Source organism: Photinus pyralis, unplaced genomic scaffold (genome assembly GCF_008802855.1).
Source record: "Photinus pyralis isolate 1611_PpyrPB1 unplaced genomic scaffold, Ppyr1.3 Ppyr1.4_LG5, whole genome shotgun sequence".
NCBI classification, from domain to species: Eukaryota; Metazoa; Arthropoda; class Insecta; order Coleoptera; family Lampyridae; genus Photinus; species Photinus pyralis.
The window spans coordinates 9,884,269-9,908,925 of NW_022170596.1; the positions used below are offsets into that span (position 1 = coordinate 9,884,269).

At 35.4% G+C, this 24,657-nt stretch overlaps 2 protein-coding genes across 4 annotated transcripts; one reads left to right on the top strand and one right to left on the bottom strand.

Moving 5' to 3' along the window:
* Positions 1-949: 949 nt before the first annotated feature.
* LOC116170490 (golgin subfamily A member 1) lies at positions 950-10,625 on the bottom strand. The gene is made up of 6 exons (XM_031486932.1): positions 9,779-10,625; positions 4,539-4,793; positions 4,242-4,487; positions 2,050-2,264; positions 1,763-1,997; positions 950-1,712 (listed from the first exon to the last, which is right to left on the bottom strand). Exons 1-6 carry the CDS (start codon positions 10,376-10,378, stop codon positions 1,320-1,322), a joined length of 1,944 nt encoding a protein of 647 aa, XP_031342792.1. The 5' UTR covers positions 10,379-10,625; the 3' UTR covers positions 950-1,319.
* Positions 10,626-11,972: 1,347 nt separating this feature from the next.
* On the top strand, positions 11,973-24,135 carry LOC116170486 (protein FAN-like). 3 transcript variants are annotated; one of them, XM_031486921.1, is made up of 12 exons: positions 11,973-12,305; positions 12,722-12,861; positions 12,911-13,346; positions 13,396-13,578; positions 13,628-13,699; positions 13,751-13,953; positions 18,099-18,727; positions 18,775-18,978; positions 22,962-23,223; positions 23,279-23,509; positions 23,562-23,902; positions 23,949-24,135. In XM_031486921.1, exons 2-12 carry the CDS (start codon positions 12,848-12,850, stop codon positions 24,038-24,040), a joined length of 2,667 nt encoding a protein of 888 aa, XP_031342781.1. In that variant the 5' UTR covers positions 11,973-12,305; positions 12,722-12,847; the 3' UTR covers positions 24,041-24,135. The 3 variants fall into 3 exon arrangements, with proteins under 3 accessions (XP_031342781.1, XP_031342782.1, XP_031342780.1); XM_031486920.1 differs by lacking the exon at positions 11,973-12,305 and having other exon boundaries at positions 12,366-12,861; XM_031486922.1 differs by lacking the exons at positions 11,973-12,305; positions 23,949-24,135 and having other exon boundaries at positions 12,364-12,861; positions 23,279-23,505; positions 23,562-23,712.
* The last annotated feature ends 522 nt before the right edge of the window (positions 24,136-24,657 follow it).

The window sequence follows — 24,657 nt, forward strand, 5'->3', positions numbered from 1 at the left end:
TATAGTTTAATAAAAAGTTTCCTGAAAAGCTGTCAGCGAGTGATTTTGTGTTTTTGATAAGGGCACTTGAATAACGCAAACCTTTTACCATCAGATTACTTGGATTTTAGGGAAAAACACATAAGATTTTCCATGTGTTTCGAAATAAATTTTTGTTATTGTCAATTAATTTTGTTTATACGAACCCTCTGTGCGACCCAGATAATTCTTGTCAGATTTTTCTCATTTGTGCTCAAGATTTATTTCAGATAATCAAGTTGTGTAATAGTCTTAGGAATTTTCGTTGATCAAGGCCATCGAGTCTCTATTAGGATTTTTCTTTACCTATATAGCAGATGCCGAAATGTGTACCAGGAGAGATTATAAAATTCTAAGTTTCAATTTTAATTGGATTTTAACTAGCTGAACAGGTGCTTTGTGGGTAGCGTAGTGACCCCATAGGCCATACCATTGTACACAGCAATATGTTACATTTTTACTTGGCTTTATAGTCGTATAAGTTAGCTGTTACAGCTCCACACTCAGTCTAAAAGGTGGGTTCATAGCTCGCCGTTAATCTATTGCGGCAATCCGTCAAATGGATAGTACGTTTTGTTAAGATTCATAGCAATCCGTCCATATCTTACGTTTACAAGGTATAACCATAACCTAAATTTTAGTTTGTACTGTACCCACCTGTGACCTTCAGTACGTAGAAATGTATGTAAGTGAATGCTATGTGATTATCACCGTGAAGAACATAATAGGCGAACACTGTTAATGTACCAAACATAACCCCACTTTTGTTAAAAATTAACCAAAGAAAACGTAAATGTAAACGGTTAACTTACGATTTAAAAATTTACTGTCTTCTGATAGGCTAAAGGACACACGGATACCTATGAACGGAGAGCTATGAACCCACCCTTAGTAGGTAGATAGGTACTTCTATTGGAGAAAAACACAGAAGATTAAAACAACTTCTTTATTATAATACTGAGATTAAAAATTTTACTTGTATTTACACTTTAAAAGCCTGTAAGTTCCATTTTCATCGAAATAAAATTAAAGCATTTATAAATTGTCTACAAAGCCATTTTGGCACAAAACAAACTTAGAACAATAAAACAATAATAATTTAAAATAAATATTTTGGATAATCTTATTACTTTCATATTAACAAAGCAAGCTTCTTATTACAAGTTAAAAAATACCCAGTCAGTTGTATCGACAGATAAATCACCATTGATGAGGGAATGATTTGGAAGATGAATTTTCGCATTTGGTTGAACTTGATGATTGCATTTTAGATTCGAATCAAATAATTAGAAAAACCACCATCAGCTGGGTGGTATGCTCGTAGCTAATTGACCGTTAGCCACCCTCGGTTTTGGTGCAAACCACGACATTCTCCACTCCAATGTCTCATGTAATAACTTCTCCTCTTCGGGGGAGAACTTAAGCAGAGTCGAAACCGCTCGAATTAAGTGCTGCGCTTCGTACTCTCGACTAGTTAAAAATTTTATTAATACATGCTTCAAGTATTTAAAGTTTATGTCATCGTCGTCTTTGCGTATGCTATGCTGTTTGGTTGAAGTATGACTAGGCATTAACACAGCGGCGGAGTTATTCTCTTGAATGTCGGTATGATAATTTGTACTACCGGGCGTTCTTAGTTCTTGTTGCAAAGTTTTCTTTATGTCAGCCAAACGAAGTTGCAACGTCTTTATCGTCTGAAACAAACAAATGAAGACCATCAAATAGCATTATTGTTGGTTATAACCTTGTTTTTCTCTGTAACTTGCTCCTCTAAACGAATAATGGTATTCTTCAAATCTTGTTCCACAGATTTAGCCTCTTTATCTTTAAATATCTTCATCTCACCTTCTAACGCACTTATCTTATTTACTAACTCAGTCATTTCGGTATCTTGACGCCGACATTCCTGTTTGGCAATTTCCATTTGTTGAGATATTTCCGCATTCCTTAACAGCGCAGCATTTTTCTCCGATGTAACTCTGTCGATACCAAGATTACACGCAAATTTAAGCAATTACAAAACAAACAAACCTCGAAAGAGTCTTTTGTACATTTAAACACGTTGATTTCTCTTCACCTAACTCCTTTTCTAGTTTTGCAACCAGTTGTCTGAGGGACGTATTCGCTTGATGTTCCGAATCTACCGATAGCCTTAATTTACTACACTCGTCCTCAGACTTGTCCAATTGACTTTCAGTATTCTCCAAGTTTTTTCGAACCGCTTTCATTTCCGTACCCGTGTCGTGCTAAAACGAAATTATTTGAGTTAGTAACAGAATATATTTTGTATTAGCGAGGAACAAATATGATAATTTGCCATAAGAGTTATCAGCAGGATTGTTGTTGGTACGGAATACACTGAACACTACAAAAAATAACGTCAGAGCATAGCATTTAACAAAAGGGTATCGTGGAGCAGCACACCAAAGATATACCTACAGGGCGGAAATGTTGTATGGAACACTAAATACATAATATATTCGTAACATTTTTTAGAAGAAGCTTTTTATGTTATCCAAAATTTATTATAAAAACCAGTGTACGTACTTTAAATTTGTAGTCAGTGGCGTACCTTGTAACAGCCACTAGGGTTATCTGTGACTGTATTCACTAAATTCGATCCTAATTAAAAAGTTGCAAACAGGAAAGAAAATTTCCTGGTCAGTACGAACGATAACCCCCCAATTGTTCGCTATTTTCAAAATTTTACCCGGAGTCTACAATTTTAAAAAGAGATTATAAAACAGTAGTCCTTTCGTCACCTCCGATATATTTGTATAATTGTTGCAAATTTAACTTGTTGTTTAGTTGAGTGTTTGCGAGGTATTTTTGAGGTCCCCAGTCGTGAAATAATAAACTAAATGTTTGACAGTGTGTCACAAACTCTCGCAATTTAAACGAAAATGGCCCATACGCAACATCGACCGATATCGGTATCAGTAAAAAAAATGCGACATCGGTAAATCCCTACAATTTACTAAAGTAAATATTTCTAATATTTTACCAAATGGCATCAATTTGAAGTATCGCAAATATTGCATGATTATGTATGCACTTTGAATGTTTATTTCATTGCTAGAAAGTAGGCTGAATCTGAGCCAATTCAAAGTAGCTCGCTACCTGTTAGTGACCTTACATCATAGGTCAAGGTGAAGGTTACGTGGCGGTGACCTTGGTCAAAGTACAGCACAAAGGGCAAGGCGTTATCGATCAAATGACATGTTCAAGGTCAATGACCCCATTTTTGTGCTGCCAAATTACATTTTTAAGGTTAATCATCCTATTTTTGGGGTGTCAAATTCATTTCCAAGGTCAATGCGCCCATTTGGGTTGTCAAATTACATGTTCAAGGTCATACAAAGTCAATGGCAACTTATTTGGTGGGGCAAATTAGATTTCCAAAGTGAACTACCGTATTAGTGGTGTCAAATTACAATTCAATTTTACAGTGTTCCAGACAAAATTTCCACCCTGCATATTTTAATTTAAAAAAGAACTCTTAGTTCAGGTGCACAAAAAGTGAATCACTTGTCAATGAAAATTTCATGAAAAAATTCTAGAGCAGTTCTTAAATATTCTGGATCTTTTTCTTCTTATGAAGCTTTTAGGTAATAGTTGGTACATAACCTTCAATACCTTGACTTAACCCTAGGAGTAAACAATAAAAAGAGAGAACCTTGCATTAAAAGAGCACGAGACGGAAATGGATAAAAAGGAAATTATGAGTGGGGGGAAATGCGACATCATTCGCAGTGGCGTAATAAAACAAAACTGACATACTGACATATCTTTTGTTTTATGATAAGTCAAGTCGGCATAACTGACCAGCGCAAAAGAAGTAATATGATGGCGTGCTATGCTATTTCCCACCACCGTTATCTTCTCTCCTATTTTTTACTTGTAGATTTAACCGGAGAGGAACCCGACAGAGATTGTAAGGAAAAATCGTGCAAAGAAATCATAGTAAAGGAAGGTATAACGAAACACAATTATAAGAAATAAATGAACAAAACGTTTATTAATTAACAATAATCATAAAAAAGATTAAAACTTACAGATATATCAAATAGAGACTATAAAATTATAACTTACAAGAAGTAGGAATGTAATTAACAAAAGTTTAAATTAATGCGTATTTAAAAATAAAAATAACTGGCTACAGGAACTGCTTGGAAAAGTGTTGTAAGCAACTTCGAAATCACAATCAATCCAATTTAACTCACGATTTTCTCTCTTAAAAACGCGATTTCTTCTTCTGATTCTGCACGTAAACTCTTCAACTCCTTGGACATTTCCTCGATTTCCGAAGTGAGTCGTCTAATCTTTGCCTCTTTATTATTGATTTCTAGACGATTGCATTCTAATTCGCACTCCATCTGCTTAACCTTTTCAGAAAAAACGGCTTTCTCCTGCACCGCTCTTCTTCGTTCCGCCCCTTCCTCCGCCGCCTGCCGACTCAATCTACCAACCTACACGTCACCGATCAAAAACAGCACCATGTCAAAAATGAAGAATTTTACCTGAGTCTCTAGGGAGGCGATTTTATCGCTCCACGACGTTTTAATATCGGCCAAATGCAAGTGGGCCTCCTCGAGCCGTTGCTCGAGCAGCTTCAATTCGCCATTCTCTTGACTATTGTCATCGGATGAATTTTTCTGCCTTAGTACCGTAACTAAATCCGTCAGGTGACGTCTCTCCTCTTCGCTTTTCGCAAGTTCAGACGCTAAAGCGGCCATGTCTCTCGCGCTGGAATGCCTGAAGCTTTCGAGGTCGTCCTAAAAAAATGAATCCGGTTGATTAAAACTGATCGGTGTGAAATAAACTAATCAGTTAAGAGCCTTAATTTTTAAATGCCTTAAAAGTATCGGTTAGTAAAATATTCCACGCAGACCAAACTTAAGACTCTTAACGTTACAAGCCAAAGCACATACCTGTGTCGCATCGCTTGAAGCTCACAAACATAAGTGCAACTGTAACACGTATCTCAATACTCAGCGTGATCCATCCCAAAGTAACACAATCAAATTTTACGCAGCTAATTAACTAAAATAAACGAAAGGTTGGGTGAGAAAGGGGGTCACAGTGAGTGACTAACCCCAGAACAAGCGATAAAACAAAAAATTGGCTATAATTCGAATAGTAGGTACAGTCAAAATGCTAAATGGTTACAAAAGGTCCGGTAGAAGATTTCATTTTTCCGACTTGTTTAAATGGTGAAGAGGGTCGGGAGGTGGTCAACAAAAATGTCTGACTGGTTTTTTTAAATTAACTCACCAACGGCAATGCTTAGGGAACTTTATGTTTCATTCAAAATTGTAGAGGGTAAAAGTACCTTTCATTTGATATTTTATTTGGTCCTCTGGCATCTATAGTTCAGGAGATCAATTTAAAGTGTGATAGTTTCATTTGAATTTGTATTTCAGGAGATCAATTTAAAGTGTGATAGTTTCATTTGAATTTGTATTTCAGTATTTGTTTTTCCATTTAGAAATTTGTGTAGATGCGTAATTTTCGTTTTAATCTTATCGCTTTTGTAAATTCTTTAATTTAGATAAAAGGTAATTCTGGGCGAGGCCCTTCTTTAAATAATTCCCTGGCGCTGTTGAAACAGGATAAGCTGAACCGGTGTTTTGTGGATGCCGTAGAGTCTGTTTGGCATTGCACATAGTGTTATTATTTGGGACCCAACGTGGGGCACATAGCAGTATATTTATAAGATTTTGTTGTACCTTCAATTTTAAAAAGATCCGCGGATCAGTGGAAAAATTACCCATTCTGTCTGCCCTTTACCTCTACCTATCCTCGTACCTATCTATCCCTTCAACCCCATAAAATAAAATGATTAACGGAGACAGGTGAGTGATATTTTCTTAATTAGTTTATATAGGCATTACAAACCAGATACAATTTTCGTTGACAAAACGTATGATACCAGGCTTCCTCTGGAACCGAATAATTCATGATGTTTCTTATTTTCTCCAAGATTTTTGCATTCGTCACATTTGCAACCCCTTCCAAAATTGTCTTCCTTACCAACGTAAAAATGGTGTTATTTTCAAAAATTGATAAAAACCAGAAACTGTAAATTGACGTATCTCCTAAACTACTGATGCTAGAAGATCAAATAAAATATCAATGTATATTAAACATGATTTTACCAGAGATTTTACCTAGTATTGTCGTTGGTGAGTTATTTAAAAAACCCTAAAAAAGTCAAGACATCTTTGTTGATTTTTGACAGACGTCAGTCGCATTGCCAAACTTGGTTTTTTCTCTTAACCATTTAAGCAAGTTAGAATTGAGAGGACGAACATTAGATTATATAAACAAATCCGCAGTGTATGTTGTTTTTACACCATTGCAAACAGCGCACTCTACAATATGATTTATTTTTTACTTGATTTTTTATTTTGATTCTTTTGGTCATACTGCTAAGACATAAGACATCCAATAGGAGTTTACAAGTTGCCTTCGCATAACATAATCCAGTAAATAAACTACTACCTACAATGCAAAATATTGTGTTTAATAAGAAGCACTACAAAAAGCATATAGGTAAGTGAAAACACGAGAAGATAAGAGAAAGTGAAACAAAATAGAAAAAAAGCAAAAGCAACCCCTAGATTGCTCTAGATGGCGCATACTTTGTTACACAATTTAAATCCCAAAAAGTTTGTTTGAAAGTTTATATAATGTACAAGATGTAAGTGCTATGCTCGGTGCTATGTATGTATGGAAACTGGAATAGATCAAGTAACTTTAGCTTGCTAATAATATTTGATCGCACAACCTAGAAGTGTAACATAGATTATCATATGTGCATTTTAAACACCCTAAGCCTAATTTAGTAGTTCTTTACTGTTTTGCACTTTATTCGTTATTATTATTTTGCAAAAGTACATGCTGGTGACATCACAAAAATAGTGATTTAACATGTTGTAGCGAACTTTCTAGAATAGGTAACAAGGAATGAAAGCAGATGTGACGCATTGTTTCCATGAAATATGATATGCTGATTCGGGACTTCTCTGGAAGCTTGTTTGTTATACAGGGTCATTCTTGACGAGCGTCAGTTAGAAAGATATGGAAAACCTTTGAAAATGGAACTAAACTGATAAGTCCTTTAAGGGTTCTGGCACATGATGAATTGAACTAAAATATTTTCAAGATGGCACCACTTCCGGAAATACCGGAAGTAGCCATCAACTTTGTTATTTTAAATAGGGACCCCCCATTTTTTTCTACATTTTCGGATTCTACGTCGAATTTGGAGTACAACGATACCCCATAGTTGACCCGTTGCTCCAAGGGCTTCGTCGATATTCCAGTTTTTATGCCAAAAATTGTATTTTCAGGGGTAATTTTAAAAATGTATTATTCGAAAACGGTGAGAGATATTGCAACACAGTTTTCAGTGATTTCTTAAAGAAAGATCGAATTTTCTTATGGTATGCGTAACAGTCTAAAAAAGTGAGACTACGTCACTTTTTTAAAGCTCTCAACTTTTAAATTTTTAAATTTCGGTAACTCCATTTTTTCAAATGGCACCCCGCATTTTGTTCTTCACCGTTGTTTTCCTTTTTCCCAGACCTTTAATTTGATACAAAATGTCAAAAGCTGCTTCAAACGGTTTCCGAGATATTCCATGTTTTTGTTACTTCTTGTGGCAAATTGATAAAAAAATTAAGTCGCTTGATGTTATTCTTTTGTTTTTATTATGATAATGTTTAAACGTCAAATTTTCGCTGCTTGAATTTATACTTCTCGTCAATAATGGCTCGTTTGGGTTACTCTAATGAAGATTTTTTGAATTTCATATTAATACACGGTGAATATAATCGAATAGCGGCCAGGACTTTTTCCGTCTTTTTTCCGAAAGATACCCTGACAGGGTGCCCGAAGTTGATTACCTCTCGAAGACGCGCGCGCGCGCCTTGCAAAAGGTCGTTAATTTCGCCCCTAGGCCAAAAAACAAAATTCCGCCACGCAGGAGTTGTGCGCGTTTACAACCTCTTTCCGACGACACCAATTTGAAAAGAATCGGACCGAAACTGTAGTAGAAGATAGGAAAAAACTGAAAAACCTTCACGTTAGTATACTACGCTCGAGGATGACGCCCAGATGTCGCCAACCCCACATCATGTAGCCCTGTCCCCAAGGTTTACAAATTACACGGCCTTGTAGATACACGTACACCCGTTGCCTTTCTACAAGAGTTCTTCTACGCGCCCACATTTGCTGCTAGCCAACCGACCAGCCGGCCAGCCAGCCAGCCAAAGTGAGATTAAAAGCTACTTTTTACAAATAAATTTGCAAAAATGCGCTAAAAAGTGACGTAGTCTCACTTTTTTAGACTGTTACGCATACCATAAGAAAATTCGATCTTTCTTTAAGAAATCACTGAAAACTGTGTTGCAATATCTCTCACCGTTTTCGAATAATAAATTTTTAAAATTACCCCTGCAACTTCAATTTTTGACATAAAAACTTGAATATCGGCGAAGCCCTTGGAGCAAAGGGTCAACTATGGGGTATCGTTGTACTCCAAATTCGACGTAGAATCCGAAAATGTAGAAAAAATAAGGAGTCCCTATTTAAAATAACAAAGTTGATGGCTGTGGCGCCATCTTGAAAATATTTTAGTTCAATTCATCATGTGCCATAACCCTTAAAGAACTTATCAGTTTATCTTCATTTTCAAAGGTTTTCCATATCTTTCTAACTGACGCTCGTCAAGAATGACCCTGCATAAGCAAATTGAATTGTGTTTAATCTTAGTCTTAATATCGATGCCAAAGTGACAAATAGTGAAATCCGCGCCGTGGTTATACAGGGTCACTATTAAATCAGCACTAATGAAGATGATCAAATCAAAATACTGATACAGGTACCCACCTTTAACTTCCCAGAAAATTTCTATTAATCTTCTCACCGTTTGGATGCATATGCACAACTTGCAGCTGATACTGTTAAAAAAACCGAATGAAAGCGACGAGAAATAAAGTTTTAAAAACTGTAAACCTTCCCTATAAATGTTTTTACTAGTTATGTTTAGGTCTACAAAATTAAGATCAGAAGAACATTAAACCTCATAAGATTGCTATTGTTAAAAATATTTGTAAGGAAGGTTTTGGATTTTTAAAACTTTATTTCTTTGTTACAATGAGCCATTAAAAAGACGTTGACAGAAACAATTGATCCAGTTAGACCAAAAATTTAACAATAGTCAAGGGCTTGCAAATGCGTTATTTATTTATTTATTTATTGTCCCTCTTGTTCTAGGCCCTCAACATGTACTCTGTATAATTCAAAGTATTTTTAAAACCAGAACCCATTCTTGACAAATCTTTCCTTAGAGTGCTCCGTGCAATCGTTGACTTACCCTGTACAAATTTGCATAAGTTATCTCATTCCAAATATCTACTCAAAACTGGTGTGCAACAGGGGCCAATAGCAGGGCCGCTTATATTATTACTCCAAAAACTTTGGAGCGTACCTGCATTATCTGAAAGAATGATTAATTATGTGAAAATGTCCCCAAAATGTTTTAAAAATCAATAGTCAAGTCTCCATACATAATAGCACAGGCCTTAGTACTTATCATCCCAAGCACAACCATCAACCACTTTGATAGATTGCTAATTAGTAATTAATTCCATTTTTAGTATTGTTTACTTCAATTTGTTTGGTATAATTTCAGTTTATGCAAACAATAGACGACATCATTAACACTAATGAGAAAATTAATTGGTGTAATTACCTGTACATCGGTTAAACACTCTTCTTGTTTACGCAAACGTGTCACTTCGGCTCGCATCTTTTCCAATTGCTGCGTGGTATCTTTAAGCAAGCTACTTTTTTCGGCAAGCTCCTTTTCCCTCAACAGTACTAGGTGTTTAATTTTGGAAATTTCCTGAGTCTGAAAATTTTCAATTTGCTCTTTATCCTCCCTATGCTCGACAAGTCTCTTTTGCATTTCTTCCGATGATTTTAAAACGCTTCTCAACGAATTTATCTGCTTAAAGGCGTCTTCTTGGTCTTTCTCCAGCTTTTGTATTTTTTTATCCTTTTCGTACAGAACGCCCTGCCATTCTTTGGTTTTCTCCTCGAGCTTGATGGCATATTCCGTTTCCAGTTTGTTAAAGCGCTTCTTGTAGTCCTCGTCAATTTTGGTGCCATCCGCAGTTTCGTCACGGTTACCTTCCGAGGACACTAAAGAGTTTATGCTAGAAGTCGAGCCTTGCTGAGACCTGCCTCGCAGTGATTCGATACGTTGAGCGGTGGATGTTATTTTGGCAGTCAATTTAGAAATGTCACTGCCAGTTTCCTCACGTATTTTATTTTTTAAAGAAGCGAACATGTTAGCAGCTGTAGCAACTGACTTAACTCAATTAAGGTTACAGGAATTGTTAATACTGATTCATTATTTCACGGTTTTGTGTTACGTTTACCAAAATCACTTTTGGTTTATACAATTTTGGTTATTTAAAATCATTATGTTTGGTAACAGCATTTAGAAAATATCTTTAAAAACACAAAAAAACATTTAAACGTCAACTGCTTGTGAGTTGTACTTTGAGTTTGTACACACGATGACGTTTTGATCGTTTAGTGCCAACTGCCAACGTAAAGTTACTAAAGCCCCCAAATTAGCAAGCACAGAAAATACGAGGGAGGATTAAAAGGTTCTGCAAAAACTTATTTATGTAACGAAAGCATAAGTAGATTTTTTTATAGCTCAAGGAATATAAAGGGGCATGTGAACATTCTAATATATTGTGCTGGAAGAATAATTTTCCTCAGTGTACTTCAAAGAATGTGGTAATCAGAATCAGAAGCCTTTATATTGTTTATTATAAGTATTTATTTATGTATTACCAGGAAGTTTATTATCAGTATGTTGTTGCTCTGTATGCTTCTATTTAATTATGCCTTGAAGGAAGTAAAACAAGAAATAAAATTCATACGTTTTTCTCAAGTAAGTTTACCTACTTTACACTCGCGCCTCTTCATCTACAAAAAAAGCCTTACTTTCTTTACCAAGGGCGTGGACGGGCGCCATTGAGACCGACGCCCAGATATATAATGTGTACTAGCAGAAGTGCATTCAATTTTATAATATTTAATTAATAATGCTTGAAAGAATATTTTTAACAAACCCATAAATGTACGTTCCAATTACCTACCTCTACCTAGTACCTAGCTACATAGATAGGTATTAATAATAACAATTGCAATAGTTACAAACTTCGAGTGTCAATATTTTAGAATGTTTTAGAAATCCGAATAGAAATCAATGCGTCACAAAAAAATCGTCATCGGCGATCAGAAACAATAGTGCAGATGTGGTGCATTCTTTCCGTGAAATATATGACGTGTTTGTTCGAGAACATTCTAGAATATTCGGGAGCATTGGGAAGTGTTCGAGAAAGACGGGCGTTTTCTATATAAACAAAATCGAATTGTGCTAGTTCCAATATAGACGCGCTCGTGATATTAATATGTTATAAATTTATTGTTAGTTATTAATTCTAAATTAATAATCACATGGAGGTAATTAAACTTACGCTACAAGCCTACAACATTGATCTGGCAAAAAATAACAGTTCAGTGGCAAATTCTTGTATTGCACGGATGCCAACGAAGAGCTAAATCGAATAGTCGGTACAGATACCTATACGCTCAACTGCGAAAATATTGATGCCTTTGACAATTTGATAGAGACAGACCCGATAGCGATTTGCGTAAATTAAATCGATTCGTTACTCATGTCTGAACTGTTATTTGTACAGGGTGCTTCATATGAAAGTGCTCAGTCTGCAGAAAATGCGAAAACGTAATAAGGCTAAAGACATGAATTTTTCAGCACGCTTTATATGTACTTTATATTTTAATAGTAAGTAAGATTTAGGCCTTATTTGCGTAACTTCTGAAAATAATGAGCTTGTATATCTTTGCGTATTAAAAAAGGAAGTTTATCTAGTGAAGATAAGAGATTAGAAGACGTTTACGTCGCAGTGATATTTCAATTGAATTACGATGCTCTCAAAGGAGTCAAAGATCTCCAGGTTATTTAGAAGATTAGGTACCGTCGATTATTACTGTGTGGCGTGTGAAAAATTAAGTACTAGAGAATACTATATGTTGTATCGTCGCCTAGTTATCGTGTTTATGATAATGTAATAATTACAAAGTATTGCCAATTGTGAAATATTTAATAAAATGTTCAAGTTATAATACGGTGTAAGGAGGGAAACGATTGCCAAACAACCCAAACATGAGGCGTAGTGAGTACGAGCACTTTATTGTTCTCTAGTCTCTAAATCCCAGAATCTCTAAATAGCGACTCTAATGAAAATTATAATTATAAATTAAATTTTTTTGATTTTTTTTTATAAAAAAGTGTATTGCTTTCAAATATGCTCAGTTCCAAAGAAGGGACAATGATTTTGAATTCTGAAATATAGTGTTCAGGAAAAAACACCCTGTATATTGAATAGTGAATATTCTTTATTTGTTAACTCTAAATAGTTTTTTTTATCAAGAATTTATCTGAAATGTTTATAAAAATATATAAACCCCGGAAATACTATCCGAATAAATCAGGAAAAAATACTTCTATCCTCCCCACCGATCCCACCCCCCTGGTATTTCCATTCCCATTTTTACTGTAGTGGTTTTTTTATTTATGGGTTATTCACAGTTATTCATTGTTTTACAATGGCTTTATGTTAATGAGGGAAAAGGGATTTCCCAAATGTTCCACAATAATTATTAATGATGACATTTAATAAACCGCCCACAATTTCTTGTGCATTCATATAAAAAAATGGAAAAAGGACGGTAAGTTTTGGTCAAACATAACCTAAACTTAAAAACAAAAACTTTTTAGCTTCTCTTTGTTGGTGCTTGAGCCTGGAGAAATTTATTTCGAAGATTTTAGCGCCTGCCTTATTCCCTCCGATACTACCACCAGTAATTATGAATTGAAAAAACAGCAGGGAAGGTTACGGATGTGCTCGAAATCCCTAGTATTCGAACCGCACGACTTAAACAAACCGCTCATAAAAATACCGCTGAAGGAGTGCACCATACTGGAGCAGTTTAAAGGCAAAGCGAAGTTTTTGAATAAAAGCAAAAATGTTTTAAGCGTCAGCACTAAACTGTACATTGAAATGTTTGAGGGCAACATTATTGAACCGTATAAGTTTTGCGGCTTTTCGAGGTTCCTATTTTTGTTAAACTATGCGAATATCATGGATTGTTTGCCGAGAATTACACAGCTCCAACGAGCAAGTACTTTACCTGCTGGGGAACAAGCTGACATGGTTAAGTGTGCACATTGCCAGTCTCGTTGTAATGAGAGAAACTTTGTAGATTGCCACGATTGTGCATTCTAGACAGGCACGAGTTCGTTTCGACCCTCTCTGGTTAGATTTATATGAAAAGGTTGTAATGGAGACGCAAGCAGATAAGGTGACTCCTTTAGTATTAAATCCTGGGCGTATTTTATTATCTTCGGCAAGATTATTCTTCCAGCCCTACAATAATATTGAAACAGTAAGGAGCACTTGTCATGTGTAACGTAAGCATCATGTTTTTTTTGCAGTATCCGGTATTAAAGATTAATCTTAGCAGTATTAGACAAATAATTAAACGACGATTCTTATTAAGGCATATAGTGAGTAGCTAAACTGCCAATTAGGTCATTCACAGTCTTGGCACCTTTTAGGGTTTAGAAATTTATTCAAGTGAAAACAATACAATTCCGTACATTTATTTTGCATTCCGATCACCGGCCGACCGGGATAAATTGTATGACAATTTATTACAGCAGTCTGATTTGAAATTATCTAAAATTGAGCAAGATGTAATGACATTGCAGTGGCAAAATGGATATGTGTCCAATTATGATTATTTGCTCTATATTAATAGGTAGGTAAAATGCTTTGGATGCTCAAGTTTTCCTGTGCTTGTCCTTGTGTACCTCTTTCCTGCTCATATAAGGATTTTATTTTATTTATTTATTTACTTACGACTATACAACCTTTTTTTGGTTAATATGTTGCCTTTTGTTCCAGAATAATTTGATATTTATTAACATTTTATTTTTTTGTTTTTTGTTAAAATATTTTTTTTTTCGTTATTTTATTTTACGCGTTAAAAAATGTAATGGTATGACATTAAAAACTAACAACAAAAAACAACAATTTTTGGCGAAATTATGAAAATTACAATCAAGGTATGTATCTATTAAATTTTTGAATGCGGTCACAATTTCAGTTCACGGTCAATGCGGCAACGGTACATCTTCCCACATGTTACATGTCACTTGACACAAAAAGAACATATATCTAAACAAAATTGAAACATTCAGAATAGAATCCAGTTTTGGACATGGTATTTTTCTTAGCATATATGCTTTAATATTAATAATGAATTTAACTTATTTGAAATACAGGGTGACCACAAATGAAATGCTATAGAGACATCTCTTAAATTGATGCTCTGGTAAAGTTGGGATACCTTCATGTCTAAAGATTATCAAATGCCAAATCTGATCAATATTTGAATTTTTCCGCTCTCGCACATGCGCAGTCGTAGGGTTGTGTGTTATAAATCGCAAATTAAAATACAGAACTGATGTACATACACTAAATTTGAGAAACAAAGGTTTGCTTACACCTCCCTTGATGTATATACAATGATACCATGTCGAGGTTATTGCAGTAACAATCTTCTTCCCAATGTTATTTTACAATTTAATTTGAGGTTTATTTTTGCTAGAAATATTATTTTTAATTTTTTTATTTTCTGTTAATGAACGGTATCACATGGGTTAGATGAAAGAGCAGAAATGGTGTGTTTAATTCCATTACTGAATATCGCCCTTTGCACATATTTTTATGTAATTAACCTAGGTACTTATTAAAGACATTTATTATTATTATTATTAATATTATTAAAAATCGGAACAAAAATCTACGCAAAGCCGCTGATGCGACTGTGCTCTAAGATATAGAAAAAAATGCAAATTTTGGACCTTTGCAGACGTACCAACCAAATTTTAGATTTTTGGTTTATTTAGGAAAATTTCTCTTCGTAATCGACCTGGTATATTTGGCGTTTATCTTGCATTTTTGGAACTATTTATATTGATCACGGTTTACCTGTATGGTTTGTTGCCTACTTGCATATTTTTAGCGCAGTTTCCAACTCATGTTGGAAGGCGCTATTATGGTAACTTTCTTCGTCCGTCTGAGGCCTTAACTATTCCTACAGTTTTCAAGATATTTGGTTCGTTCTTGTTGCATTCGGTAGCTTATAGCTCTGGTACCACAAACCCTTGACAATTAATATGCACATGCGCAATGTCAGTTTGTTTATTTATAGATGTTTGTACGCATGCATTGTCAACATTCTTATTTAAGGAGATATTTTTTGAAATTTTAAACCAAAGATTCTTCTAGCTAAGGCAAACATATCGCATATTATACACATTAGGTGTGCGTAGGTGTGCGCATGCGCAGAGCTAAGTTCTTTATTTATTTATAAGATTATTTATGCCATACCTTATTTTCCTTGTGGCAGTCGCATCAATCTATGTCAAACCGCCGCTTAAAATCCGTACATACATGCCGACGGACGGACGGTGTAGGCATATAATAAACCACACAAGATAACCAGAAAATATGGACAAATATTTGACATAGGAAGAATGTTTGGAAGATCTTCATGTAATATTAATAGCCCAAACCATGGTAGGGACTAAAAAGAAGTAATTTGAAATCGTGATAAAAGTGTTCTAAAAATAAATGAAGTCTGATGTCAATAGGTACTGCGGCTCGTGGTGTAACAGCTCTATAGAATCTACAGCATTTTCTGCGGTGTGATCCCCTATGGATGGTAATTACCAAGTCTATTGTTGCAGAAATTAAATTATTATTATTAAGTGAAAGCGATCCCACCGCCCACAAATCATTTATAGTGCAGGTTCGGTCATCCTGACAAATGCACCACGCCATGGAAGTAATGAGTTGTTTGATATCAAATGTTGTTTATGTTTAACGTTATCACAGTAATTGCCAAGTGTGTAATATGAGCCTGCAAATTCATGTGATCCTTTCGGCAATTGAAGAAGCATTTTTAATCTCCCTCTAATCAATTTTACTTAATGAAGTTATTTATTATATAGAGTTGAAAGGTTTTTCTTAATGAGATAATGCAAGAGACATGTAACGAGTAGTTACAAATTCAGGACAGAAATGCCGGACGTACTGTTAAATTTTGACCTTCCTGTAAACAATTTTTGCCGAGAACTTCTTAAATGACAATTTCTTCCTTGCATTTACAGTCACTAAAAAACTTTGATCATGCGCATGGCGAATTCTTATAACACATAAATTCTCTTACAAAATATAAAACCACCGTGAGGGAATTTATAGGGTGTTCGCGGCTTGACGCAAACGCCCCAACGGTTCTTGACGCGAATTGTCCCGCGGCTTAATCTGAAGTCTTCACAAATTATAAATCCACCCCGCGTAAAGTGACAAGTGGTTAACTTAAACTTTTCTAACCGCTCGACACGAACGCTATCGTGACTTAACGCGCATTGCCTCACGGCTCTTACCAACAACCTAATTCCCACTGTTTTTGTCTTTTAATTGACATTCACTCTGAAACGTACAATATTCTCCACCAATCAAACTCATTTTTTAAAGCCAATGAGATCCCTTGACAGGCATAAATCGGCCCCGTGTGGAGTAGCAGAGGGTTTTTTAACATGTAAACTACCGGGGCAATTGCCCCAGTAGTGCGCTCATTTACCCATGTAGTTTTTAATTTTTTTAATGCAGAGTTGGGCATGTATATGTAGCGCAATACTTTTCTCTGTAGTAGTAGGTATTCAGTATTTAATCAGAAATCAACCGCGTTTAGCCTAAAATAACAAATAGGTACCCAGGTACCTATGTAGTCATTGACGACAATAACAACTTTAAAAACCGCAGTGTTTATCTATTTTATTTTACTACCTACTTCTAGGTACTTACCTACCTACAACCAACTTATTTTTTCGAGGATTTTGTCGGCTATCACGCTTTAAACTTTAAAGCATTATTAAAGAGACCTGTCAGCAGTAATAACTAAGAACTAAAATACCGCACTAATCTGCGGTTTCAGGTTTCATTTGTACAATGAATTTGTCACAACGGATGTTTAGTGCATAAATTAAATCCCATGATTCTAACAGTACATATTCCCTCGGCTGCCGGACTTCGACATCGGCAATCAGATCTTTTGACTGTAGTTTTGCACATTGCGAACCGAATGCGATTTTCCAAGTGGCAGAATTTTTACAAAGGAAGGATAGGCGTTATAGGGAACCCTCCAAAGAGACATATTCCGACAGAAAATTAATTGGAAAATTTTATAAAGGAGCAGGTTTCTAAGCACATTACTGAAATACATTCATTTAAAGAAATTCTTAATTTTTTAACCCCCCCCCCCCCCCCGATTAATTTTATTTTCAATTTGCCCAGTACTTAATACTTCTTAAAAAATCCTCTGTGGAGTAGAATACCGCTGCATCCACACAAAACACGTTTCATTTATGTGTAAGGCAACTATGTAACTAGGTTTATTTCAATAAATAAATAAATTAATTAATCCGCAATTCGCACCCTGTGTACCAGGCTCGATGACGACGGAACTGACCTTTGCAAAATTGCATTTCGTCCTGTCCCACGATTAACTGACGCCGCTAGCTTTTGCGCGAATTTAACTGACCAGGGCCGTAATTCAGGACCATTCGCCCACATACAAAATCGAACAAAAATTAGGTAATCCCGACAAACGACAAGACCACCCTTTATATCGTGTACGATTCAATCTAAAAAACTTGTTCTCCAGACTCCAAACCGGAAGAGACCTTCTGTGTGACTTAACTTCAACTACCAACTATAAAAAAAATGCTTTATGTTGTTTTCCATAATTTCAAGGTTTAAGGTATTATTATATGCTAAATTCCAAGTGCGCTAATATTGTCCGTTTATATTTCCTTATCGTGTTTTTTGTTGCAGTTTAGCTGATCGAACAATTAACGACTTAACGCAATATCCAGTATTTCCGTGGGTAGTAGCAGATTACAAAAGTAAAACTTTAGACTTAAACAATCCCGAAACATATCGTGACTTATCAAAACCAATTGGCGCATTAAACGCGGACCGACTACAAAAACTAATGGAACGATTCGAGGAAATGTCCTTTCCAAAATTCATTTACGGTTCTCACTATTCCACGCCGGCATTCGTTTTATTTTACTTAGTACGTTTCTATCCGCACTATGTGCTTTGCCTTCAGAATGGAAGATTTGATCATCCAGATCGTATGTTTAACTCTTGCGAGGACGTCTATAGGAATTGCCTAACGAATATGTCCGACTTCAAGGAGTTAATACCCGAGTTTTACGATGTCGAGCAAGGCGGCGAGTTTTTGGTAAATAGCATGGGAATTAATTTGGGAGTACGATTTGACGGCAGTAAAGTTGGAGACGTGCAATTGCCGCCGTGGGCTAATAGTCCAAAACATTTCATTAGAGCGTTGAGAGACGCGCTAGAATCGGACTACGTTTCCGAACGCTTGCATTTGTGGATTGATCTCATTTTTGGTTTCAAACAACGAGGAGATGAAGCGGAAGAAGCTAAAAATTGTAAGAAGCGTTAATTTTTTCTTGTATGACTAGATTGATTGTTTTAGTATTTTATTATTTGTGTTACGAGGGAAGCGTCGATTTGGATTCGATTGGAGATCTAAATAAAAGACGAGCTTTAGAGGTTCAAATAATGGAATTTGGCCAGATTCCAAAGCAGTTGTTCAAAGTTCCTCATCCGCAGAGAAAGGTTAAAGGTCCGATGTTGAGGGTACCGTCTGTCGATAAAGAATCAGAAAAGGTAAATGAAGGTAATGTATCTAGCGTCCTTTTTGTTCATTTTATGTTTTGTTGTATTATTTGTTGGTCGTCATTTCGCAGTGAAGTTAGCCTCATCTGGTCAAGAATGAATATTAGTTATTGTTTGTTTGGTCATGTGATAGGTATAATTTAACAGTGGCTAACTTGACACTACTCGACCCAATGGCCCACGCTGAGGACACTGCAAGAAAAATTTTGAATATTTGTTATGTTCATACTGATAGGTAAAGAAGGCACACGGAGCGGGTCAACAACCAGTTAGGTCAGACGGCCAAGATCCGGTCAGGTAAGATTCCTTATGGAGGAGGACACAGAGAGTTATCTGCTTGTGACTGGGGTCACAGAACCTTTTTATGGATGGAGCTACACAATTTTACCCTCTTTTTGTCTCTCTTGTTTCAAACCATACACATTTATATATAGCATTTATATATACAAATTGTGCAACTTCGTATTTACCAATCGCAAGCTTTTTGCCTCGTTAAATACCAACCACAATTACCCTACAAGAAATGCTAACGCACTCGCTGTTCCCTTTCATTCTACCGCAAAATTCGAAAGAGGACCACTGTACACTAGCTTCAAAATCTTCAATGTCCTACCAGCCTTCATTAAGGATTTGAAAAACACTGCTCAATTTAAAGCCGCCCTCAAAAGGTATTTGATAGCTGAGTGCTTTTACAAAGTATGTGATCTCAATTCTAATATATGATAACTATAGTATAGTCAATTATTACTCTGTGATAAATTTATTTGACTGTTTGTTTGTATGCATGTATGTTTTCCTTGTGATATATTTGACAATATTCGTTTAGATACAACTGGACAATGTCTATGTCAATGTTTTGTTGATCACCAGACAATAAATTATTATTATTATTATTATTATTTATCGACTAGTGGTGTTTTGTTAAATACTATGAGCAGGGGGTTACTACTAGCTGGGTTCGCGACGGTGGGAAAACGTGTGCGTGTCTTTATGCTATTTATTCCGGCTGTCCACCCGATTTGATTAGTTGAAGACCAAATAAGGGTTACAGACCTCTCTTTCTTCCCACAATTTTGTTTAATGTTCTTTTCATGTGTTTCGGAATAGAATTTTGTCATTGTCAATCAATGAATTGTGCGTTTATTCGAACCCATTGTGCGACCCAGATAGTTTTCATGTCAAATGTTTCTTCTCATGTCCAGAAATTGTGTTACGTTTTAATGAAAATGGGTGTGGTTAATTTTTTGGAATTCTCAAAAGTTGATCAAGGGTACTAAGTCTCCCAAATTATTGATTTAAGTCAATATTGGGATTTTTCGTTATAAAAATGTCCAAGTTACAATTTTGATCTGTTTGACCTACCTACCTATGGGTATTTTGTGTGTTTTGCACACAGCAATATTTTCCCTGATAATCCACAGTTTTCAGACTTATTAGCGACCCTGTATACAGGGTCATTCTTGACGAGCGTCAGTTAGAAAGATATGGAAAATCTTTGAAAATGAAGATAAACTGATAAGTTCTTTAAGGGTTATGACACATGATGAATTGAACTAAAATATTTTCAAGATGGCGCCACTTCCGGAAATACCGCAAGTAGCCATCAACTTTGTTATTTTAAATAGGGACCCCCCTATTTTTTCTACATTTTCGGATTCTACCTCGAATTTGGAGTACAACGATACCCCATAGTTGACCCTTTGCTCCAAGGGCTTCGCCGATATTCAAGTTTTTATGTCAAAAATTGTATTTACAGGGGTAATTTTAAAAATTTATTATTCGAAAACGGTGAGAGATATTGCAACACAGTTGTCAGTGATTTATTAAAGAAAGATCGAATTTTCTTATGAAATCCGGAAGTGGCGCCATCTTGAAAATATTTTAGTTCAATTCATCATGTGCCAAAACCCTTAAAGGACTTATCAGTGTAGTTTCATTTTCAAAGGTTTTCCATATCTTTCTAACTGACGCTCGTCAAGAATGACCCTGTATAGTCTTGCCTTTTTACAGAAACTTTTGATAAATTAGACAAACCGGAAAATAACCTTTGCTTATAGATTGGCCTGTCAAATCCACAACGATAAAATTTTTACGATGGGACGGTTACATCAAAAGATATCGTATCGTATCGACTGATAGGCGCATTTCTATCACTTTAGTAAAAAATAATTTTAATTATAATTTAATTTGGCTTATAATTTGAAGAAATTAATCAAGTCTTCACCAATGGCATTCAACATTTTTCCTATAAAATTTCTTTGAAAAAGACAATGTAGTGTGTAATATTTGATTTTTATTTAATAATGTACCCTAGGTCAGGGGTCGGCAACCTGCGGTACCTGAGTGTAAAATTACCTAATTTGTGACACTTGTTTGTCTTTTTTTATTATCACAGCCTACTCCGATATATAAACACAGCTTACTTAAGCTGTGGTATAAACATGTAATTAATTAATAAGAAAAAAACTTTAATAACCTAAAAATTATGAACTTTAAGCACAGGACACCTCGTATAAAAATTTAAGAGGACACAAAACACAATCGAATAGCGAAATAAAATAGTGGTAGTTAAAAATTTTAAAAATAATAGTTATGGTACTTTGAACAAATGACATTGAAACAAGTACAAATATTCAGGATGTTCTATTTAAAAAAGCATTTATTTATTGACACCGTAAAAATGGGACACGCTGTACATTCAAAAATAATTTCTGTAGATACAACCATCTATAGTTGACATTTGCACACAAGATTTTTTTAAAATCTTTGTTACCTGGTATAAGCTAGGAAAGACGGACGCACTGTTGCAGGGCCCTGTATATGATCAAATATTATAGTGTTGATTCGAAAATTTTTAGTGGCTCTTTAAAAACTGGGAAATTTTGCAAATTGTAACTGTTGGCTCTTCCGTTTCAATAGGTTGCCGACCCCTACTCTAGGTGAGGTGTGGGGAAGGGGACACACAAATTATCACAACCCAGGGCGTAACGTTTTGTTAATCTGCCTCTGATTCTACTGTTTATACAAAATGAATTAACGCAGTAACAGGGATCTGTACGGAATCCACGTAATTTTTAGACAGAAATGCACAAGGCAATTTTCAATATTAAAATAACTGTACCTGTAACCCGAAACGAATTTCTTTGTCTGTAAAGACCACCATATGGATAGTTTACGGTCCAAGTATTACCTCCTACACGTCAGACATCTGCTACTTCCGAAAATTCTAAATAATTTATTAAGTATATTTTTATCACTTACTGAAATAAAATCTTGGATACGAAAAGAAAAATCTGACAAAGAAAATTAAAGAACATCATTGAACTAAAGAGTACCCGTACACAGACAGTTGATAGATGAAATAAAAAATCTTAATATTACTTTTCTGTTTAATAATCTCAATAATCTGTTCGTTCAACGGTTTGAAGTCTCCCTTCTTTTTTCTAACTATAGGCGCACTTGTACGTAACACACGTGCATTATCAGATGTACATTTTCGTCTCATATCAAAAGTTCTTATCGCAAATGACCAGATGAGCCTACTTTTTAACACGCGTCAGTGGCGAATTTGACAACACCAAATACACTGAGGGCAAATATTCCGGAGCGGGTGGGGTCTAGGAGTGAAATTCTGTATACAGTACATGTACCCTATCCACTATAATACGGTTTTGCTTTAGCTTGGCTGGAAATACAATTCTTTCAAATTGAACAACTCTGTGTAATGTGTTGATTGGAAACATTAGGGCGCAGCCCATTCTAAAATAGATAATGGAAAATCTAATTTACATGACTAAAATGTACCTGAATCTCTTTCTTGGAAGCTTGATGCTTGGTTATCAAAATAATAGGTGACCTCGTGAAACCCGCGCTTTAAATTTGAACAGCACTTTGTTAGACGGTGATCGCATGCTTTAATTGTTGTAAAGAATTAGAGATGGCATGGCCATTTTACCAGTGTAACTAAAACAATGTAATTTATAGATTCAACAAGTGTATGGAAATCTGTAACATCTTTAAATTTGGAGTCAACATTCAACACTCATAAAGACTCGGTCAGTGCACTTTTAATAACAGACGACAACAATCAAATTATGTCGGTCGGATACGATGGAAAATTTAAAGTGTTTTCCATTTCGCAAAAGCGGCAGATACGAAGTGCCAATATTGGAAACATGCCTTTAAGTAGTATAATCCAACTTCCGAACACAAACGTAGTTGTGATTGGCAGTTTCGACAATAACATGTTTGTTATTGCCAATGTAGGTCCTTGCGGAGTTCTATTGATTATTACTTTGTAGAGTTTTGTACGATTTGGATTTCGGAAAAGTAATTCAAACTGTAATGGCCCATGAAGATTCTGTGACGTGTTTAGCGTGGGGGAACGAATTGAAGTTGCTTGCGTCTGGAAGTAGTGATTGTACTGTTAAGATTTGGAGAAGTTTTGCTAATAGTGACGTAATTAAACCCATGCAATGTCTTGAGAGCCAGCTGGATCATAATTCGCAGTTGACATGTTTGTGTTTCAGTCCGTATGTTACTTTTCGGCGGAATTAGTTTATGAAACACATGTGATATTTTTAGGGATAACAGTTTGTTAGCAACAGCAACTGATGATGGCGAAATTTACTTGTGGTCTATATCAACTAATTTATTGCGTAAGAAGTTCGTACTTCACAGTGGTGCTGTGAAGGCAATTAGTTTTAGTCCAGATGGACAAAAGCTAGTTTCTTGTGGATCTGATAAAGTATTTCAAGTCGTTGATATCGAGACTAGTATGGCATTATATAGTAAAACATTACCATCAGTATTGGTTTCTTTAAAGTGGCAAAATTTCATGTTATTATTAGGTTCGGCAGATGGTATTATATATATATGGGATATAGTTGAGGTGAAATTGTTACATCAAGAGAAAGCACATACCGGTACGTATTGAAACACTTACTTCACATTAATTCCTAATCTCAATAGGCGCAGTAAATGTTGTGGACATCGCCTCTGAGCAATCATTTGTTGTAACAGGTGGAGAAGATCACACGATCAAAATTTGGAAGCCTGTATAACAAGGCGATTGTTTGTGATTTAAAATGTGACGAAACTATTGTGATTTCTATTTAAATGAACTTATATTTTTAATATACGAAATATTCTTTTAGTATTTTAAAATGTTGTTGGTCCCTTTTGACAGTATTTAATGAATTGAATACAAACTAAAGAATGTTTCCTAATGAAACATATTATGCCTTATTTTTACGGTTTTTACCTGTGTATATTTATTCGCTTGGTCTTTATTTTTAAGTGGGCGGAGTTTCAGCCAAGGCTGCTCTACCAACCCAACCCGCTATATTTACAAATATATGCCTGAACCAGGGACTCTGAGTGCCGCAGTCGGGCTTGTAGCCCACTCGTCCACATAGGTTGGCTGCTATGGAAATTTCGTGAGAGTTAAACATATTTACAACTTTGAACAAAATGTAATTGTCTTGAGCAATTTGTTTATAGTTGGGCAACAATATACCTACTCTTATCCTTGCTCCATCCTCTAAAAAAAATTAAGAACTTATCTTGATCTTCTGTCAAGAAGAAACAAAACTGGAATTATAAGAAAATGTTTTTATGCGCCCGTGTATTTGACAAGATCTTCGATACCATGTTTGGTATTTCATTTAAGAACACCCTG

What these genes read in the sequence shown, in the direction of transcription:
- LOC116170490 (XM_031486932.1), bottom strand. Translation starts at nt 10,378, where the DNA reads ATGTTCGCTTCTTTAAAAAATAAAATACGTGAGGAAACTGGCAGTGAC. An exon ending in TCGCCTCCCTAGAGACTCAG is followed by an intron (nt 4,488 to 4,538) that starts GTAAAATTCTTC and finishes GGTGACGTGTAG; the next exon opens with GTTGGTAGATTGAGTCGGCA. An exon ending in GTACAAAAGACTCTTTCGAG is followed by an intron (nt 1,998 to 2,049) that starts GTTTGTTTGTTT and finishes TGGTATCGACAG; the next exon opens with AGTTACATCGGAGAAAAATG.
- LOC116170486 (XM_031486921.1), top strand. An exon ending in CTGGGGAACAAGCTGACATG is followed by an intron (nt 13,347 to 13,395) that starts GTTAAGTGTGCA and finishes GAAACTTTGTAG; the next exon opens with ATTGCCACGATTGTGCATTC. An exon ending in CCTACAATAATATTGAAACA is followed by an intron (nt 13,579 to 13,627) that starts GTAAGGAGCACT and finishes TTTTTTTTGCAG; the next exon opens with TATCCGGTATTAAAGATTAA.